This window comes from Diaphorina citri, unplaced genomic scaffold (genome assembly GCF_000475195.1).
Source record: "Diaphorina citri unplaced genomic scaffold, Diaci psyllid genome assembly version 1.1 scaffold3570, whole genome shotgun sequence".
In the NCBI taxonomy this organism is placed as follows: domain Eukaryota; kingdom Metazoa; phylum Arthropoda; class Insecta; order Hemiptera; family Psyllidae; genus Diaphorina; species Diaphorina citri.
The window spans coordinates 2145-24210 of record NW_007380970.1 but is presented as its reverse complement, the minus strand read 5'-3'; the positions used below and the strand labels follow the sequence as shown (position 1 = coordinate 24210).

General features: G+C 38.4%; 2 protein-coding genes and 1 long non-coding RNA gene across 3 annotated transcripts; all 3 read left to right on the top strand.

Annotated features, from left to right (window-relative positions):
* The first annotated feature begins 25 nt into the window (after positions 1-25).
* On the top strand, positions 26-12463 carry LOC103520395. Its single transcript, XM_026831530.1, has 5 exons — positions 26-315; positions 1469-1534; positions 11471-11689; positions 12105-12266; positions 12440-12463. The coding sequence occupies exons 1-5, from the start codon at positions 34-36 to the stop codon at positions 12461-12463; spliced, it is 753 nt and encodes a 250-aa protein (XP_026687331.1). The 5' UTR covers positions 26-33.
* On the top strand, positions 9702-10769 carry LOC113472004. Its single transcript, XM_026831531.1, has 2 exons — positions 9702-9845; positions 10555-10769. Exons 1-2 carry the CDS (start codon positions 9722-9724, stop codon positions 10752-10754), a joined length of 324 nt encoding a protein of 107 aa, XP_026687332.1. The 5' UTR covers positions 9702-9721; the 3' UTR covers positions 10755-10769.
* A 1505-nt stretch (positions 12464-13968) lies between the features above and the next one.
* Positions 13969-18280, top strand: LOC113472005. The gene is made up of 2 exons (XR_003394492.1): positions 13969-14268; positions 18170-18280. It is a non-coding gene; the product is annotated as an uncharacterized LOC113472005 (long non-coding RNA).
* The last annotated feature ends 3786 nt before the right edge of the window (positions 18281-22066 follow it).

The window sequence follows — 22066 nt, the reverse complement described above, 5'->3', positions numbered from 1 at the left end:
AAAAAAAAAAAAAAAAAAAGTTATCAATTTCTCATGTTTACCTGCAAGTTTTATCGCCAGCTGTATTTGATGTGTATAAACAATACAGTAAATTTTGAAATAAGTACAATAAACAGTGCAATAAAGTTTAACCCATTGCTATCTCTCTATCCCTTCTTCCAGATCGCGGAGAATCTGATCTCCCCCAGCAACGCAGACCTGGTGCTCGAACTTCTGAAAGATCTGGGCCGCCAGCTGAAAGAATCGCCCGATGTGATTCCGGTCATTGATAATTCTCTCATTAACACCAGCAGCCCGGGTCCACACCGAATGAAGGTAAAGCGCTCTCAATTAATTTTCTTCTAAAAAAAATAATAATAAGATTTCTAACTATGTATTGAATGTTGGAAATCCTAAACGAGCTAAGTGACAGGAAGCAAAACCGATTACCGTCCGGCAACGTTTCCCTAAAATTGCGCAATTGTTGCAAAAAATTTCGAATGTTTAGCAACTTCACACTTAGTCAGTCGACGGCCATCGATCGTCGAGGTAAATCTATTATGTCGAGGCAGTGTGGACGGTTTCAAACGACATCGATTGACGGCCGTCGACTATCTGTGTGAACACAACTTATTACATACTAAAAGTCAAAAATATTTCAGAAAGTTGCTGGGTTGTTGAGAAACAATGTTTCCGATGAAAATGTTGCTGGTAGTACCACCATAGATATTGTTTTGGCTTTAGATATTGGCTTTAGATATTGTTGTGTAATGGTTCATAGCTCCTATAAAATCAGTTTCCAAATTTTGTCATTTATCCCATTGAGGATTTCCATTTCCAACATTCAGTTGAACGGTTGTTGAGAAACAATGTTTCCGATGAAAATGTTGCTGGTGGTACTAGGCTTTAGATATTGTTGTGTAATGGTTCATAGCTCCTATAGAATCAGTTTCCAAATTTTGTCATTTATCCGATTGAGGATTTCCATTTCCAACATTTGAATCTTTCTTGTTTGTCCATGTTCTGTTTTGTAAATAACAATGCTGTCCTTAACGCCTTCTACTTGTTTGTTAGACAATAAAATTGTTGTCAGTGTGAACATCATTTATAAGGTGCTTATAAAGTCCCACATCAAGGAACTGATTCCTGAAAGGGATGGTGTTGTAGATTGTCGTCCATTACAAGCATTAGCGGCTAGCGGCAGGGTCCCCCAAATACATTTTCTACTCTTTCTGCATTTTTTTTTTTTACGGGGTCCCCTTTATACAACAGGCCCCTAACTTTTTTGTAAGGGATATGGGATTTTTTTTTTTTAACTTTTTGTAAGGGATATTTTTGCAGGACTTTTTTTCCGAGGAAATTTTTCCAGGATGTTTTTTTTTTTACCCTCTTATTATACAATATACATATTTGAATTTTGGTTGCGTCCTCCCTGAACAATGTCACTCTGTTTATATGCCCCCCCCACCCCCGCGCTCCCCCCCATTAGGTCCGTCACTCCTCATTGACGCGACAGTCGAAGCGTCACCATAAATGTCATAAGCGACACCATTCGGTGAGTTTTGTTTGTATAAATGCCGCCCCCCCCCCACAGATCCATGTCCCTAATACTCGAGTTAGCTTTTCATATACCTCCCTTTGTCTCCTAATACCCTAATACACGAGTAAGCTTTTGACTTTTCATATATCTCCCTTTGTCCCTAATACTCGAGTTAGCTTTTCATATACCTCCCTTTGTCTCCTAATACCCTAATACACGAGTAAGCTTTTGACTTTTCATATATCTCCCTTTGTCCCTAATACTCGAGTTAGCTTTTCATATACCTCCCTTTGTCTCCTAATACCCTAATACACGAGTAAGCTTTTGACTTTTCATATATCTCCCTTTGTCCCTAATACTCGAGTTAGCTTTTCATATACCTCCCTTTGTCTCCTAATACCCTAATACACGAGTAAGCTTTTGACTTTTCATATATCTCCCTTTGTCCCTAATACTCGAGTTAGCTTTTCATATACCTCCCTTTGTCTCCTAATACCCTAATACACGAGTAAGCTTTTGACTTTTCATATATCTCCCTTTCTCCCTAATACTCGAGTTAGCTTTTCATATACCTCCCTTTGTCTTCTAATACCCTAATACACGAGTAAGCTTTTGACTTTTCATATATCTCCCTTTCTCCCTAATACTCGAGTTAGCTTTTCATATACCTCCCTTTGTCTCCTAATACCCTAATACACGAGTAAGCTTTTGACTTTTCATATATCTCCCTTTCTCCCTAATACTCGAGTTAGCTTTTCATATACCTCCCTTTGTCTTCTAATACCCTAATACACGAGTAAGCTTTTGACTTTTCATATATCTCCCTTTGTCCCTAATACTCGAGTTAGCTTTTCATATACCTCCCTTTGTCCCTAATACCCGTGCCAACTTTAGGTGTATTTTCGTTTCGGGGTACTGACCACTGCTGCAATAGAAACTAAATAGAGCCGTGGTCAATTCTCCATTGGTCAGTTTCCCAAAAGGAAAATACACCTTTCCCCCGTCTCCGATTTGTGTAAAATATCCCCGATTCTTAAGGGCCGTTTAGACGCTCAGTCCTGGACTGCAGTCCAGTGTGACAGAAATCAGCTCGCGTCCAAACGTTTACACGCTCAAACTTTCATCAAACTTGGACGGCAGTCCGGGACTGAGCGTCTAAACGGCCCTTTAGATCCTCCCGTCCCGAATATTCCTCTTGTTGGGACAAGGTGATGGTTTAGTTTATTGTGGATTTCACTCAGAAAAAAAGGCCCCTTTTTTCTGAGCGAAAAAATAAATATAAATAAAATGTCCCTTATTTTTAATCTCCGTCCTCCACACCCCTCCGTCCTTACCCACTAAACACATCCACCCAACTTCTCATTACAGTGTTTATTACCCAATAATAATAATTACCCAATAATAATAATTCATAGCTTGGTTATTTTCTTTGTTCGTGTAGGCTTGCTTCATGCTTGCGACAAAGTCGTTGTTGACATTTTGTTTGTAGACTTCTAGTTCGGTGTAAAATCGGAAGGCTTGGATATTTCGGAAGGCTGTGTGCCTCTTTATTTATTTTTCTTTCATTCTATGCTATTTTTTACCTGGCCGATAACGCTTTTTAGTTTATTTTGCCGCCACTGGTCGCTACTCGCTTACAAGCAGCTACTCTTGTCTTTACAAGGCATGCTGAAATACAAACACACTAAGCTTTTACAATATGTCTCGTTGCTCCTCTCCTGAGTGAGAATTAAGGAGTGCGGCAGCGCTCCGCCCCGCCAAGTCAAGAAAGTTTGACCGTATACAATTATCACTGCAACTTTTGTATGTAGATCTATTGTGACATTTGTGACTATCTTACATACCGTAATTTTTCCAATTTATTTTCTTTTGTACATCTTGTTCGGACGGAAACTATTCCGATTTCCAAACCTTCCGATTTTCTGTTGTGTGGGCGTAGGTATCCATGTGGAACGTCTTGTTTATTTATTTTTCTTTCATTCTATGCTATTTTTTACCTGGCCGATAACGCTTTTTAGTTTATTTTGCCGCCACTGGTCGCTACTCGCTTACAAGCAGCTACTCTTGTCTTTACAAGGCATGCTGAAATACAAACACACTAAGCTTTTACAATATGTCTCGTTGCTCCTCTCCGGAGAGAATTAAGGAGTGCGGCAGCGCTCCGCCCCGCCAAGTCAAGAAAGTTTGACCGTATACAATTACTTGACGATTTTTTCTTTAAACATAATTATTTTTCTTTTAACAAACGTACTACATACATATTTTCTTTTCTTTTCAATACATACTCACTGATCATTCGCTATTTCGCCATATTTTGAACTTCTTTTTCTATCGCTGCCGCCGCTGGACATACTTATTCTTCATCTCCTGTTTTTCAATTCCTGTCAGTTTTACTGTCTAATTTTTTAAGCTTTGATCAAGTTTGGGACACTCTTTTCAAACAAATTTTATAAAGATTATCAAACCAAATCTTATAAAGATCATGTTCCTTCTAGTGTTGTTATGATTAAATCTAATCAATAAATAATCGATCAGATCTAATTTTTTAAGCTTTGATCAAGTTTGGGACACTCTTTTCAAACAAATTTTATAAAGATTATCAAACCAAATCTTATAAAGATCATTTCCTTCTAGTGTTGTTATGATTAAATCTAATCAATAAATAATCTATCAGGGCTATATTTATCAATTCAGTCAATTTTTCACTGTACAAAGTTACAAACCCTTCCATGTGGAACGTCTTGTTTCAGTTTTGATTTAAATGCCATTTTATTCAACTTAACTTTGGGTCTTTCTGAATTCTGTGCGATTTCTGTAACACCCCTGTCTCAATTTCAAGTGTTGACATCACGTATGATTGAAATTGTCCCGAAATGTGAACAATTCTAGCTTTCCCCGTTAAGAATTCTAAGCCCAAAAGCTGCATTTCAAAATTCCATTCATTTATTTTAATAAACATTATGAAACAGGAAACCAACCTCAGGGGTGTTGTAGTGGTTCGGTTGACTTTGTATCTAAAGTTTGAGAGTTCAAGTCCAACTCGAATTACAGAATCAATTGTGGGAGTAGGAGCTACTTTTGTTCTCACGCTGAAATGTCAGGATTTCCTGCCCCCCAAATTTGGAATTTTGAGGCACGGCCTTTGCGCTTAGAACGGTAGCATTAATGTTCTTTGGTATTGTCCTGTTTTCAGTCTTGTTTTGTTATTGTACCAGTACTTATTATTCGTGGGTCTTTTGTTTCTTGAGTTAGATTAATAAAGGTTGTCCCAATAAGAGCGCAAGATTTGATGGTTAATAAAGCATGGTTCTCCGTGGAATAAAATGGACTTCTTAGATGATTTGAGAAGTAAACATTCTGAAATTTTGTATGGAACAATAATCAGACAAATAACTTCTTCGACTTTGATGGTACATTCGTTTCCTTTTGACAAAATTTTCGATGACAAATTCGAGGAAATCAGGCTGTATCTCGTTGATGCAACTTTCAATTTCACCTTTCAATGCTTCAAAGCTTGTAGGTTTGTTGGTGTGAAAATTTTGTATGGAACAATAATCAGACAAATAACTTCTTCGACTTTGATGGTACATTCGTTTCCTTTTGACAAAATTTTCGATGACAAATTCGAGGAAATCAGGCTGTATCTCGTTGATGCAACTTTCAATTTCACCTTTCAATGCTTCAAAGCTTGTAGGTTTGTTGGTGTGAAAATTTTGTATGGAACAATAATCAGACAAATAACTTCCTCGACTTTGATGGTAGGTACATTCGTTTCCTTTTGACAAAATTTTCGATGACAAATTCGAGGAAATCAGGCTGTATCTCGTTGATGCAACTTTCAATTTCACCTTTCAATGCTTCAAAGCTTGTAGGTTTGTTGGTGTGAAAATTTTGTATGGAACAATAATCAGACAAATAACTTCCTCGACTTTGATGGTAGGTACATTCGTTTCCTTTTGACAAAATTTTCGATGACAAATTCGAGGAAATCAGGCTGTATCTCGTTGATGCAACTTTCAATTTCACCTTTCAATGCTTCAAAGCTTGTAGGTTTGTTGGTGTGAAAATTTTGTATGGAACAATAATCAGACAAATAACTTCCTCGACTTTGATGGTAGGTACATTCGTTTCCTTTTGACAAAATTTTCGATGACAAATTCGAGGAAATCAGGCTGTATCTCGTTGATGCAACTTTCAATTTCACCTTTCAATGCTTCAAAGCTTGTAGGTTTGTTGGTGTGAAAATTTTGTATGGAACAATAATCAGACAAATAACTTCCTCGACTTTGATGGTAGGTACATTCGTTTCCTTTTGACAAAATTTTCGATGACAAATTCGAGGAAATCAGGCTGTATCTCGTTGATGCAACTTTCAATTTCACCTTTCAATGCTTCAAAGCTTGTAGGTTTGTTGGTGTGAAAATTTTGTATGGAACAATAATCAGACAAATAACTTCCTCGACTTTGATGGTAGGTACATTCGTTTCCTTTTGACAAAATTTTCGATGACAAATTCGAGGAAATCAGGCTGTATCTCGTTGATGCAACTTTCAATTTCACCTTTCAATGCTTCAAAGCTTGTAGGTTTGTTGGTGTGAAAATTTTGTATGGAACAATAATCAGACAAATAACTTCCTCGACTTTGATGGTAGGTACATTCGTTTCCTTTTGACAAAATTTTCGATGACAAATTCGAGGAAATCAGGCTGTATCTCGTTGATGCAACTTTCAATTTCACCTTTCAATGCTTCAAAGCTTGTAGGTTTGTTGGTGTGAAAATTTTGTATGGAACAATAATCAGACAAATAACTTCCTCGACTTTGATGGTAGGTACATTCGTTTCCTTTTGACAAAATTTTCGATGACAAATTCGAGGAAATCAGGCTGTATCTCGTTGATGCAACTTTCAATTTCACCTTTCAATGCTTCAAAGCTTGTAGGTTTGTTGGTGTGAAAATTTTGTATGGAACAATAATCAGACAAATAACTTCCTCGACTTTGATGGTAGGTACATTCGTTTCCTTTTGACAAAATTTTCGATGACAAATTCGAGGAAATCAGGCTGTATCTCGTTGATGCAACTTTCAATTTCACCTTTCAATGCTTCAAAGCTTGTAGGTTTGTTGGTGTGAAAATTTTGTATGGAACAATAATCAGACAAATAACTTCCTCGACTTTGATGGTAGGTACATTCGTTTCCTTTTGACAAAATTTTCGATGACAAATTCGAGGAAATCAGGCTGTATCTCGTTGATGCAACTTTCAATTTCACCTTTCAATGCTTCAAAGCTTGTAGGTTTGTTGGTGTGAAAATTTTGTATGGAACAATAATCAGACAAATAACTTCCTCGACTTTGATGGTAGGTACATTCGTTTCCTTTTGACAAAATTTTCGATGACAAATTCGAGGAAATCAGGCTGTATCTCGTTGATGCAACTTTCAATTTCACCTTTCAATGCTTCAAAGCTTGTAGGTTTGTTGGTGTGAAAATTTTGTATGGAACAATAATCAGACAAATAACTTCCTCGACTTTGATGGTAGGTACATTCGTTTCCTTTTGACAAAATTTTCGATGACAAATTCGAGGAAATCAGGCTGTATCTCGTTGATGCAACTTTCAATTTCACCTTTCAATGCTTCAAAGCTTGTAGGTTTGTTGGTGTGAAAATTTTGTATGGAACAATAATCAGACAAATAACTTCCTCGACTTTGATGGTAGGTACATTCGTTTCCTTTTGACAAAATTTTCGATGACAAATTCGAGGAAATCAGGCTGTATCTCGTTGATGCAACTTTCAATTTCACCTTTCAATGCTTCAAAGCTTGTAGGTTTGTTGGTGTGAAAATTTTGTATGGAACAATAATCAGACAAATAACTTCCTCGACTTTGATGGTAGGTACATTCGTTTCCTTTTGACAAAATTTTCGATGACAAATTCGAGGAAATCAGGCTGTATCTCGTTGATGCAACTTTCAATTTCACCTTTCAATGCTTCAAAGCTTGTAGGTTTGTTGGTGTGAAAATTTTGTATGGAACAATAATCAGACAAATAACTTCCTCGACTTTGATGGTAGGTACATTCGTTTCCTTTTGACAAAATTTTCGATGACAAATTCGAGGAAATCAGGCTGTATCTCGTTGATGCAACTTTCAATTTCACCTTTCAATGCTTCAAAGCTTGTAGGTTTGTTGGTGTGAAAATTTTGTATGGAACAATAATCAGACAAATAACTTCCTCGACTTTGATGGTAGGTACATTCGTTTCCTTTTGACAAAATTTTCGATGACAAATTCGAGGAAATCAGGCTGTATCTCGTTGATGCAACTTTCAATTTCACCTTTCAATGCTTCAAAGCTTGTAGGTTTGTTGGTGTGAAAATTTTGTATGGAACAATAATCAGACAAATAACTTCCTCGACTTTGATGGTAGGTACATTCGTTTCCTTTTGACAAAATTTTCGATGACAAATTCGAGGAAATCAGGCTGTATCTCGTTGATGCAACTTTCAATTTCACCTTTCAATGCTTCAAAGCTTGTAGGTTTGTTGGTGTGAAAATTTTGTATGGAACAATAATCAGACAAATAACTTCCTCGACTTTGATGGTAGGTACATTCGTTTCCTTTTGACAAAATTTTCGATGACAAATTCGAGGAAATCAGGCTGTATCTCGTTGATGCAACTTTCAATTTCACCTTTCAATGCTTCAAAGCTTGTAGGTTTGTTGGTGTGAAAATTTTGTATGGAACAATAATCAGACAAATAACTTCCTCGACTTTGATGGTAGGTACATTCGTTTCCTTTTGACAAAATTTTCGATGACAAATTCGAGGAAATCAGGCTGTATCTCGTTGATGCAACTTTCAATTTCACCTTTCAATGCTTCAAAGCTTGTAGGTTTGTTGGTGTGAAAATTTTGTATGGAACAATAATCAGACAAATAACTTCCTCGACTTTGATGGTAGGTACATTCGTTTCCTTTTGACAAAATTTTCGATGACAAATTCGAGGAAATCAGGCTGTATCTCGTTGATGCAACTTTCAATTTCACCTTTCAATGCTTCAAAGCTTGTAGGTTTGTTGGTGTGAAAATTTTGTATGGAACAATAATCAGACAAATAACTTCCTCGACTTTGATGGTAGGTACATTCGTTTCCTTTTGACAAAATTTTCGATGACAAATTCGAGGAAATCAGGCTGTATCTCGTTGATGCAACTTTCAATTTCACCTTTCAATGCTTCAAAGCTTGTAGGTTTGTTGGTGTGAAAATTTTGTATGGAACAATAATCAGACAAATAACTTCCTCGACTTTGATGGTAGGTACATTCGTTTCCTTTTGACAAAATTTTCGATGACAAATTCGAGGAAATCAGGCTGTATCTCGTTGATGCAACTTTCAATTTCACCTTTCAATGCTTCAAAGCTTGTAGGTTTGTTGGTGTGAAAATTTTGTATGGAACAATAATCAGACAAATAACTTCCTCGACTTTGATGGTAGGTACATTCGTTTCCTTTTGACAAAATTTTCGATGACAAATTCGAGGAAATCAGGCTGTATCTCGTTGATGCAACTTTCAATTTCACCTTTCAATGCTTCAAAGCTTGTAGGTTTGTTGGTGTGAAAATTTTGTATGTGTAAAAAGTTGGGAAAAATCCGAATCTGAGGTCAAAACTCCGAAAAAATAACTGTAAAAGTTCGAAAATTCAATTTTTATAATGAAAGAGTTCAAAGATTTGTGACGTCAGACTTAACGCAGTTGCTATTTTTGTCCGCTAGGTAGCGCCACTATGCAAGCGCGTTAGCGGAGGAGCAGAAAGAACTGCGCAGAAACGTATGCGCACAAACACATTAATGCGTTGCCTGCGAGAGAGCTTTGCTCGGTACATTTGATGTGACGTCATCGCCTACGGGAGCGTATGCCGTGACGTCAAAGTTTACGATTTACCGGCATTTTTTTAATCGATTTATCTCGGGATCTAGAAGTCGTAGAAGAAAAAGAAAGATTCCGTTAGTCCTCATTTTCCCTGCTCTATGACTTTGAAACATCAACCAAGTAAGCGCAACTGATCTATTTCAAAACAATCGTTCCCAGGAAGAAGGGACTATGTTAATAGCAAAAATAAGATGACCCCTTCTTCCTGGAAACAAATTACTTCAATTCGAATGTGCCTAATTCCTATTGGTTGATTCCAGGGTACGATGTCCCCTCAGAGTACGGTTCACTCTTCATGTTCTACATCGGGAATACCGAGTGCAGCCGAAGTTGTGCGAGGAATACCGACCGAGGACGAAGCCAACAGTGGTCTCATAAGTGTCACTCGAGGTAAGGGTTAATTTTTGACTTGGTGAATTGATAGGTTAATTTTGATATAACGAATTGATGGGTTAATTTTGATACAACGAATTGATGGATTATTTTTTGCCCTTATGAATTGATGGGTTAAGCCAACAGTGGTCTCATAAGTGTCACTCGAGGTAAGGGTTAATTTTTGACTTGGTGAATTGATAGGTTAATTTTGATATAACGAATTGACGGGTTAATTTTGATATAACATTAATTTTTGACCTCATGAATTGATGGGATTAATTTGATATAACGAATTGATGGTTTAATTTTTGACTTGGTGAATTGATGGGTTAATTTTGATATAACGAATTGATGGTTTAATTTTTGACTTGGTGAATTATAACGATTTGATGGACTTGGTGAATTGATGGGTTAATTTTGATATAACGAATTGATGGACTTGGTGAACAAGTGAATTGATGGGTTAATTTTGATATAACCGTTGTTATCGATTCCTTTGCCTAATATTACTTTTTAGTCTGGAATGGCCGGGGTTCACAAAGTGAATTTAAACTTGGTTTAAGTTAAGCTCTCGGATTAAGTAATCTGATTGGCTAAAATTTTCGATTTTTTTTTTTAATCAATCAATGAGATTGCCTAAATCAAGAGTTCAACTTAAACCAAGTTCAACACAGATTATATCCCCAGCCATAAATAAATCTCTTGTTACTTTTCTTATTTCCAGGATATACGCCTCAACCGGTATCTGTTCCCCTGAGGGTGAATGGAGCCGAGGGTTCCATGGGGCCTCCCCAGCATATTCTGGTTCAGTCTGTACCACTCACCTATGTGGACACTAGCGGGGTGACTTTAGGACAGGCTGGGGTACCTGGGAATGCACCTCAAGCTTTGTTTGTACCAACCAGTCCAGGTAAGTGGGAGTAACTTGGAACGCGCAAAATTAATTTGGTGTCATGTTCAAAATCTAAGTCTTATTGAAAACTAACAAATTTAATGATAGAACTTTGTGGAGAGGTATTGTGAATAGTCGACTTGTTCTACTAAACAAAACGACTTAGGATATGTATGTTGGTATATTGAATCAGGAATTTCTGTGTTGTCTTTTTTCACGCCAAATTATGTGAATATTTGTGAACAAAGAGCTAATATAGATGGAGTTTTTATTTGAGTAGGTTTTGTTTTTACAAGGTTTTAGATCCCTCTTTGTACGGGTCCAATCGTGTGACTAACTTTTAACCTCTTGACGATTTTTTCTTTAAACATAATTATTTTTCTTTTAACAAACCTACTACATATTTTGTTTTCTTTTCAATACATACTCACTTGATCATTCGCTATTTCGCCATATTTTGATCTTCTTTTTCTATCGCTGCCGCTGGACATTCTTCATCTTCTGTTTTTCAATTCCTGTCAGTTTCACTGTCTAATTTTTTAAGCTTTGATCAAGTTTGGGACACTCTTTTCAAACAAATTTTATAAAGATTATCAAACCAAGTCTTATAAAGATCATGTTCCTTCTAGTGTTGTTATGATTAAATCTAATCAATAAATAATCTATCAGAGCTATATTTATCAATTCAGTCAATTTTTCACTGTAAACCTTCTAATACATACCTCGTTATCCGCGTCTATTCTTGCAGAAGGATGAGAGTACATCGGCCAGCGCGGTGTGTGATTTGACCACCAGCAGTTGCGGGAGTCTGGCATCGAACCCGGAACTCGAGACTGGGAAACCGGTAGAGGAACCGTCACCGGAGGAAACTCCACCTGCCCCACCTGTTGTTGAGAAGGAGAGTAAACCCGTGAGTGTGAAGGAGTCATTTATTAAAAAAGAAAAAAAAATCAAGGGCCCCTATAAAGCCCTTTAAAGGCCGGTTCCCACTTGTCGTTCGGAATAAAATCTTGTCGTATGTACCTAGGTATGTGGGAACACTCTCATTTAAATTACATTTCCTGCAGGACATTCGGAAGGAAATCGTGTGAAACTCACGACAAGTGGAGACGGGCTTTTAGGCACAATTAGACCCAAAAAAATAATTTACACGTCCAACTTGGAGGAATGCTGATTCAGTTGGTCTTTATAAACAGGGTTAGGTTATTCTTGCAAACACTAGTGCTTGTACGTACAGTTTGGCAATGAAATGATTTTACACAAGTCTAGGTTTGAGCTAGAAAATTTGATTTGTTTTCGTATTTATTTTTTCAAGCTTAGCCTAGCCTAGTTTTGTGTTTTCCTTCTAATACATACCTCGTTATCCGCGTCTATTCTTGCAGAAGGATGAGAGTACATCGGCCAGCGCGGTGTGTGATTTGACCACCAGCAGTTGCGGGAGTCTGGCATCGAACCCGGAACTCGAGACTGGGAAACCGGTAGAGGAACCGTCACCGGAGGAAACTCCACCTGCCCCACCTGTTGTTGAGAAGGAAAATAAACCCGTGAGTGTGAAGGAGTCATTTATTAAAAAAGAAGAAGAAGAAGAAGAAGAAAAAAAAAAATTCAAGGGCCTTATAAAGCCCTTTAAAGGCCGGTTCCCACTTGTCGTTTGGAATAAAATTTTGTCGTATGTAGGTATGTGGGAACACTATCATTTTAATTACATTTCCTACAGGACGTTCGGAAGGAAATCGTGTGAAACTCACGACAAGTGGGAACGGTCTTTTAGGCACAATTTAGACCCCAAAAAATTAATTTACACGTCCAACATGGAGGAATGCTGATTCAGTTGGTCTTTATAAACAGGGTTAGGCTATTCTTGCAAACACCAAAGAAAATTTTAAAAATACAGCTTTTAAAGTAGATAAAGGAAAAATATTGCAAAAAACCTAGCTAGGTATAAAAAGATTCTTATGGGGATTTGATGGTTAATAAAGCATGGTTCTCCGTGGAATAAAATGGACTTCTTAGATGATTTGAGAAGTAAACATTCTGAAATTTTATATGGAGTAATAATCAGACAAATAACTTTTTCGTCCAGTAAACCTCACGTAAGTGATTTCACCCATTTATTTGCCATTATCAAAATGAGTAACTCAATATTGTCCTCACGATGCCAAGTACAAAACTATGTGTTTAAAACCTTGTTTGATTTATATGGAAAAGTACCTAAATAATGTTAAGTTGTGTCCACACATAATCGGCCGTCGATCGACGAGGTGAATCTATGTTGTCGAGGCAGTGTGGACGGTTTCAGTCAACGTCGATCGATGGCGCGGCGTCGACTATGTGTGGACACAGCTTTTCAAACCCTGAATTCACCATTGTTAATTTGAATATGATTCCTTTATCCAATAAAAATAATGTTTATTGTTTACTATAAAATAATCTCATTACGTAATCATTTTGTTCCTATTTAAGTAAGTATTTTTCAGGAACTCCTGTTGTTAGATAGGTATTTTGTAAACTTAATATCTTCCTTGTTTTCTCTCCCTTAGGATGTGACCTCCACCTCCTCCTCCAAGGACAAGGAAGACCGCAAACCCCCTGGCCGTACCCCTGCTGTAGATCTGCATGACCTGGAACAGGAGCTGGCCAAAATATTGCCCCCCTCCGAAGTGGGGGCCCCACATTCCGGCCCCTCCTTCACTCTCAGAGATACCGGCAAGGATTCGCCTGTGGTAAGAGAGTTTTTTTGCAATTATTCAGAAGCCACGACAATAAAAAAAGAGCTCCTTTTTGTGTTTAACCTAACCCTATAAAATAACACTGTGCACTGGTCACTGCTCAAATTGTGAAAGCTCTTTTCGTTTAGCCTAACCCTATAATAACACTTAATTTGTGGCAGCTCCTTTTCGTAGCAATTTTCCATTGACATGACTTCTGAACAATGCCCCTCCTTCACTCTCAGAGATACCGGCAAGGATTCGCCTGTGGTAAGAGAGTTTTTTTTTTTTTTTTGTTGTAATTATTCAGAAGCCACGACAATGAAAAAAAAAGCTCCTTTTTGTGTTTAACCTAACCCTATAAAATAACACTGTGCACTGCTCAAATTGTGAAAGCTCTTTTCGTTTAACCTAACCCTATAATAATACTGGTCACTGCTCATTTGTGGCAGCTCCTTTTTGTAGCAATTATCCATTGACATGACTTCTGAACAATTACCTTTTTTCCATGACTAAATAGAGCCTAATATGCCTACGCACACGGAGCTGGACAGATATCTCGGAGAATATCGGCCATGAGCGTCGCCTCTCCCGACGAGATCCATTCTATACGCACTACGAGACAGTGGAGGACATACCTGCTACACCTTACTACCGTCCCTATCCCGTAAGAGACCTGCAGCAGCACTTCTCCCTGCACGCACCCCCCTGGGGGACACAGGAGTACCAACGCGCCCTAGAGTACCACTCGCCCCCTCTAGCCTATAGTCCACCTGTAGTCACTCACTCACCGCCACCCCTAGAGGAGTATAGACCTCTGGAGCGAAGTCCCCACAGGGTAAGCACTGCGCCTTGTCAAATGCATCTCTCAAGTCTATCTCTCTATTCTATCTCCCGTGGCTCTAATATAACTTGCGGTGGCTTTTCAACGTTCCGTGTTGTGTTGTTCTCCGTCCCCTCATCATCCCTCCCCTGCTCTGTCATCTGTGACGTCTTGAACTCTATGGTCACTTTTTCAGGTGCAAAATTGCATTTTCATTTCATTTTCGAGGTATGGTAATGGTAAGATTCTCAGATCAAGTATATTATTTTTATTCAAAGTTCTTTTCATTTTATACAAAGTACTTGATCCCTCCTGAATGGGGAAAATCTCTGATGAAAATGTCAAACTTTCAAGCCGTCACTAATACAGATGCGATCACAATCATTTCATGTCATTCACGGAATATCATTCATTTTTTGGGGAAATCACTTCATTCGGAGTTTTCTTTTACCACCTTTCTTGTAAGTTATAGTATCTAATGCCAAAGTTTTGATATAATATTTAAGCTGTATCTTGTTGAATAACAAAATCTTCATGCTATCTCTCCATAACGCGGTCAATTCAAGGTACCCCGTTCGACTCCCCGGCATGTGAAAAAAATAGCATGTTTAGTAGACGATTACTAATCCGTCACCAAATAGTATTGGAATTTTTTCACCCCTAAGCTTCTTCAAATGTTTGGAATGTTAAATTTCCTCTGAGAAATTCACAAGTTGAGTCCACACTTAGTGAATATTTTAAGGGTACCTACATTAATATTTATTAAGAATTTACTAACAACCACACTTTTTGGGACTTTTTTTTTCAATTTCGATTGGCATTTTTTAGGGACTTTTTCTTTTCATTTTCAACGAGTAGAACTTCGATTAGTAGAGCTAACAGAATGACTGTGTACAGCATTAAACTTGTTTGCTCTTCACAAGGATCAGGGGAAAAAGGAAATGGATTTTAGTTTTGTTAAGCTAGAGTGCTTATCATTATCACAAATGTTGTTCCTACGCTACGCTAAATTGAAAGGCCAATGAAAACACTGGCTTAGTGTCCGTGAAATAATCCGTTCAGGATAATGTTCGTTCGTGGAACGGCTGACTTCCGGGACGATAAGACCCAACAGTAACAGTTACAGTTCCTTCTATCAAACCTCTTAAAAAAAAGTTTAACCTTATTAAAGTCGTTAATGAACTTTCAATTAACGAATCACGCAGTTTACACTGTAGATGTAGACCCTACAGTTAGCGGAAAGCTCTCGCGAAGAAAATGGTTGACCTATGACCCAAGTAAAAATAAGTCGCGTGTTATGTTTCACATTAAAGAACAACATTATACCGTTTTCAATTAATTTTGATTTATAATACCTAGTTACCTAGCCATCCTATTATTGCTTCTCCTGCCTAGTGTAAATCCACCCCATCCTAATATCCCCAGGCCAGCTACTCACTAGCAGGAAGACCTGACAGGTCCATCTGATCAGGTATACCTGACATCTGATGAGCACACACACTATCAGGTAGATCTGACAGGTTCACCTGATAGGTCCGCCTGTCAGGTCTACTTGATACCTGATGAGCACACACAGTATCAGATACACCTGACAGGTACGGCTTAAAAGGTCTGCACATCAGGTCTACCTGATGAGCATACACACTCTCAGGTAGACCTGATAGGCGGACCTAATCAGGTGTACCTGTCGTCAGGTCTACCTGATAGTGAGTGGCTGGCGTTAGGATGTTATTATCCTAATTTTATTAATGGATTTCACAACCAACCCTAACACTGAAAGGAAAAAAAAAAAAAAAAAAAAAAAAATGAGTTTCCATTCTTTTTCCCAACATTATTTCAACACTGGTTTTAGATTTTAGATGGAAATATACCTAATAAATATTTATCAACCATGACAGAAGGGCGAAATCATTCTTGCACTTCTTTTCACTCTGCCATCATAAATGTTCAAATGCTTCACGATTTATTGTGCATGCGATACTTTATCGTTCACAGATACATTGACATCATATATTTGAAAGATTGCAATGCAACTAGAAATTTTCTTGACCTACTTTACAAACAGACTGGAGATTATCTTTTCATGTTCAATACACCTTGCAAACACACTGTAGATTGTCTTTCCTAGCACAAACGTCTCACAACTTTCCAGGCAGCACTTCGTTTTCATTGCATGTTAATAATTCATTGACTTACCATTTCTTTTTTCCTTTTGTGTGGGTTTACGCATGATAGGTTTAAGTAATGTGTTTTTGCCTGCCGTATACTCCTTACATCAAACACTTTTCAATAGTTTCCCCCCAAGTCCATAGTTTTGTGGTAAGTAACAGTTTGTAACCCGATCGGGAAAGTTTATTTATCGTTCACAGATACATTGACATCATATATTTGAAAGATTGCAATGCAACTAGAAATTTTCTTGACCTACTTTACAAACAGACTGGAGATTATCTTTTCATGTTCAATACACCTTGCAAACACACTGTAGATTGTCTTTCCTAGCACAAACGTCTCACAACTTTCCAGGCAGCACTTCGATTTCATTGCATGTTGATAATTCATTGACTTACCATTTCTTTTTTCCTTTTGTGTGGGTTTACGCATGATAGGTTTAATGTGTTTTTGCCTGCCGTATACTCCTTACATCAAACACTTTTCAATAGTTTCCCCCCAAGTCCATAGTTTTGTGGTAAGTAACAGTTTGTAACCCGATCGGGAAAGTTTATGCATGTTGCTTCGAACTGTTTGTCCTAGAAAAACTTTTTCATTTTTCTTTTTCTTTCTGTTACAATAATTCTTTAATTAAATTACATGTTATTAATTTTCTGTTTTAATGTTCTGTAAGGTATGGATATTTTTTCGTGCAATTTTTTCCATTCCAAAGATGGGAATTTTGAATGTCCTGTGTTTTTCCCAGGCTAAAAACAGTGAAGCATAGAGCATGGAGCAATCAGAGGGAAGTGACGATAGAGTGAAGCGACGAATTCAAACCGCATAGAGCTGAGAGAAAAAAGCTCTATGCTCTCCACCCTGTTTTTAGCCTAAGACGACCACACTTTGTCACTGTGATTTTTGTAAGGCTGTTGGATACGATTTTTCGTCTCATGACGCTGTGTCACGTAATTTCACTGTACTAAAAATTCGTAAGCTATATAACCACATACATAGAGACTAGGCAGGGCCATATTTCGAGCTCCTTTTTTTCTCCTTTACTGTAGGCCAGACTTTGAAAATTTATATAAGGCCCTGAGACTCTGTGTTTGATTTTGATTCGATCGCGCGATGACAGATGACAAGTTCGCAAGACTAGAAATCGTATCCAATGGAACCACAACCTTACGGTCGTGCGTACGTACCGTAATTTTCTTACTAACGGCGTGGCGGCTCTTTTACCGCACGAATGGTGTTTGTGTACTAACGCTTCTTGTTTTTGTAATTATTTTAGGGCTTTTCTTTTCAGATGCCACCCCCATTTACGCCCCTGCCCCCCCCCCATGTCCTATTTCTAAATAGAATTTTTTTTTGTCCTCTTGTGTAGAATTTCATGTCGCCCTAGAATTACTTTTTGGGGTTTCAACTACCCTACAAATTTGATTTGGGTCAACGGATTCTCTTTTCAATTTTTTCTATTCCAAACGCCAATTTCTAAAAAAAAAAAAAAAAAAAAAAAAAAAAAAAAAAAAATAAAAAAATCATTTCGCTTTAATATCAATTACAAAATTCATTCAGCCTTGAATATTTCATAGGAAGTTTTATCCCTACTTTCTAGTGATTTTATAGTACATATATGTTCCCTCATTTTCAACCATTTGGCCCGCATTTTCTACGGTCAATTTGGGTGGCTTTCCACTTTTTGCACGGGTCTTGTTTTCTACGTCCTCTTCTAATTCCTCCCTTCTGCCAATTTCTCTTCCAGTTCATCACAGGTAGGACGGAGTCAGAAGAGTATCTGCCCCCCATCAGCAACTCTCTACCTTCTAGTAGTAATGCCAACACGGGTGCCATCAACACCAGCCTAGTGCCCAGCAATACGAGTAACCGAGTAGCCACGGCAGACTCTTCATGTGAACAACTCAAACAACTACTCAAGAGGTAAATATACAACTCAAACAATCTACTCAAGAAGAACCCATTTCCCCATCGTGGCAACAAGCTCTGCTTATACGGGTGGGTTGAACCGTTTTTTGTCGTGAATGGAACTTATTAAAAAAAAAAAACGTTTTGGCCTAATACCTACACAAGTTTGGGTTCGTTCCCGGCTGGGTTACGATTTTTTTTTCTTTTGAAAGGGAGGTCTTATCTTTCGAAACGTAACGAGAGAACGATAGGGTGTTAGGTGAAGTTAGGCGATGAACCAGTCGATAAATGTGCGGCAGAGCGTTCCTCCTCCTCTACACGGACTTGACGTGTAAGTCTGTAACGTTCAGGCCTAAGTTAGGTACATTGTGCTTGTGATGAATGAATTAATTTCCTGTGGTCTGTGTAGTAGCATAACCATCCCGTAGTATGGCTCTCATCCAGATCCGTAACAAATACGTCATCAATGTTCAGGACACAGACCTATTTGGCCAGAAAACAGTATTAACTCTTGCTTCCGGTGGAGTTTTGTCAGGCCTCCCTGGTAAACATCAATCAGCGATATGGATTATTTCTCAATACTAATTTTAGAACGAATCAACCATAATAGTAGTATACTGCTGGAGTAATGACTTTTTACGACAGTACGTTAAAGCAATATTGCTTTTCCGTTGTGGACATCGCTAATTGATTGTCATCATTGGTTCCTCATTTCAACAACAGATGGGTCTCGAGAGTATAGGCAGAGTTGCATAGGGAAGAGATCGAGGCGCTGTGTTGTGACATAGTAATATGGCTGTCTGCGTTGCCCCTTTCGCCCCCTCTACCCGTGTCCATGCACTGTACTGTATACTTTATCAGTTTCCCGCAGCAAGGTGAGTGACTGGATGGTATATTATGATCCTTCCTTTACCAGGGATTGATGATTTTATTTTTCTATTTTTTTTAGTGCTGTTTGATAGAAGGAACTCTTTAACAACAGGGTCAATGCTGCTGCTTTTTTGTGTTGAAAGAGACTGACAAGAAACGCGACAGAAGGATAAGTCTAGGAAGAAGAAGAAAAAGATCTAAGGAACTGGAATGGATTAAAGGTCTTTCGTCCCAGAAGAGAGAAGGACGTATAGGATAAGAGAATGCCAGCCGTCGGAGAACGAACATAATGCTGTGGTTGGATGATATTGCTCACGGCGGTGGAATCGAACCACGACTATTTCATCCTAGTAGAAAATGAATGATTTGGAAATTTTCCAAAAAAAAATATATAATAAAATAATATAGCTAATTTTGAAATCGGACGCTACCTACTGAATAGAGTTGTGTGTTGACTCCACATTAAATGTACATGTACATGTTCGTTGAATTTCAGGCCGGCCAGCAGCACCAGAAACAATGAACGGTTCGGTAAACGGCCCAGGGCAGTTTGGAAGGCTACAGCACGGCCCCGCAAAGCCCCGAGCAAACCAGGGCCGGCTTCCCGGAACTGCTTCAGGGGGCCTCATTTTAACCGCCCACGCCAGTGTCGTCAGTTGTGCGCCCATGGGACACACCGCCCACCTCATACTACTTCAACCTACCGCACCTGCGTTCGTGTTACGATGGCACAGAGCAAGCTCCCACCCGCACTTTTTTAGATGTTTTTTATAATGTGAACTAGCCCACCCCCCGTCCCCCGCCTGATACGCCATGGTTGATGTTTTTTAATAGGTAAGTATATAATGAGTATTGCATATTGAATTATAATGACAAGTGTCTGAATTCAATTTTTTAAGGGAATCTCAAATTTAAATCTTCAAGTATATTATTCGTTTGATCCTTACATCGATTCACATTTATTTGATATTCGATACCAAATCTCGTCAATGAACATAAAGGTATTCAATAAATGGTAATTACCCATCCTAAAAGCCGGAAGCTTGTGTCACGGACAGGGAGATGTACCGTTATATTCTTGATATATTATAAATTTGGAGATGTATTATTTTGATATTTTAATTTGAGAGATTCAAATGGACAGAAGATTGGAATATCCCTATGAGTACGCCTTTTTTAATTCTCTAACATCTATAGGAAGGAAAAGTAATGTAATTTTTCGATGTCGCTCCTTTATTCGACACAAACTTGAGATATTACACAAACTTGAGATACATTAACAAACTTGAGATAATTAACAAACTTGAGATCAAGATTATCCTCCACCTTGTCTATAGATCAAGTGAGATTCTTCGAACCAACACAGATTTTTTAATTTAATAGATGTATTTGCTTCGGGCGTTGCCTCAACTTGGCATTAATATCGCACCGAGACACAAATCAAATTTGCTCCTGAGTTTTTCACCGGGACCGTTTTTCTTCACTAAAGTTCTATAATCGTTTTCAAAGATAAAAGTATTTCTATGCATAGACATTTTAACATGATTACTAATTCTTTTCATTGTGTATTCATTCTGTTTTTAAAACCTTCCTATCTTAACAGAATTTTGTATCTGGTGATTTTACCCACACATCGGACCGTTACGGGCAACGCCCGTCATTCGCTGGGTCGGATACCGGGTGGTAGCAGTGCAAATCGGGCCAGGCAGAATCCCGGACAGCAAATCTTTGGGTAGCAGAGCGTCGTTTTGGTTATCCCTGAACCATGGAGTGCTATATAGATCAGCCAACAACACTCACCACACGCGAAGAGGAACTACACAGAGAGAAAATGTCCTCTTCCAAAACTTCACCCTCTTGGAAGAGATTTCCACTGGGGAACAAGAGCTCGCAGGAGATGATTCAATTCGCTGGGAAGCCTACATACGACATATTATCTCGGCAAGTGTCATCTCTTCAGCGAGCCAGGACACCTACATCGAGCGAACATGTCACCGGAGGAGAAGAGTTGGGCAGCGCCTCTTTCCAATCCAATGAGGAAGGCAAGAATCCAAGAGGTCGGAAGACCATTGCTCGTCAGATGCAGGCCGGATCACGTCAGCTTTCAAGCCGATCAAGAAAGAAGACGACAACTCATTCACAAGCCTAGTGAAACCCGCGGATCCGTCAATCACCAAGAACCATTATTCCCGATCAAGTTACCTCAGATAAAATTTAGCTAGGTTCTCAGGGGAATTTCCGATTTCAACTCTTTTTGGTCCAACTTTAATGCACTCATCCATTCGAAAGAGGAATGTCAAACACGGGAAAAGTTTATATCTGTTAGGCCAACTGTGACGATAGGGCAAAACGTATCATTGACAATTTCCCATCACAATCGAGAATTACATTATTCCATTGGACCATACTTTCTTCCAGTTTTGGCGATGCTCAATCTCCCCACAGTAATGCTTCTAATATCTGATCTTTCCAGGTTACCCAACACACATAATATCATCTGTATATCGGAGTTGGATGCTCTGCTGGAGATTCTACTGCGGACGATAATGACTTCTGTTATCCATACTCAAACAGTACTAATCGCGCCACACTCACCTCATCTATGCTCCACCTAATACATCCCTTTCGCTATTAAGACACCCGGGGTTATTTATTTTCTTTGGGGATTTATTGCCCTAATACATTGGAAAATTGATCTGTCAAAAAGTATAGGGAACTTACTACAGAGATCCTACATGAGGTTGTACGAGAAGGAAGCAATGCGTCTGGAAAAACTGAGACTACTTGGTGTTTTCCCCATTAACCCAGTTCAACGAGCGGATGCACACGGAAGGGAACACTGGTAATACCAATCCCATACAAGCGT

Coding starts and splice junctions, on each gene's coding strand:
- LOC103520395 (XM_026831530.1), top strand. CDS start 34: ATGTTTACCTGCAAGTTTTATCGCCAGCTGTATTTGATGTGTATAAAC. Junction 11,690..12,104: donor AAATCAAGGGCCCCTATAAA/GCCCTTTAAAGG, acceptor CTATTCTTGCAG/AAGGATGAGAGTACATCGGC. Junction 12,267..12,439: donor TTGAGAAGGAAAATAAACCC/GTGAGTGTGAAG, acceptor CATTTCCTACAG/GACGTTCGGAAGGAAATCGT.
- LOC113472004 (XM_026831531.1), top strand. CDS start 9,722: ATGTCCCCTCAGAGTACGGTTCACTCTTCATGTTCTACATCGGGAATA. Junction 9,846..10,554: donor TCTCATAAGTGTCACTCGAG/GTAAGGGTTAAT, acceptor TCTTATTTCCAG/GATATACGCCTCAACCGGTA.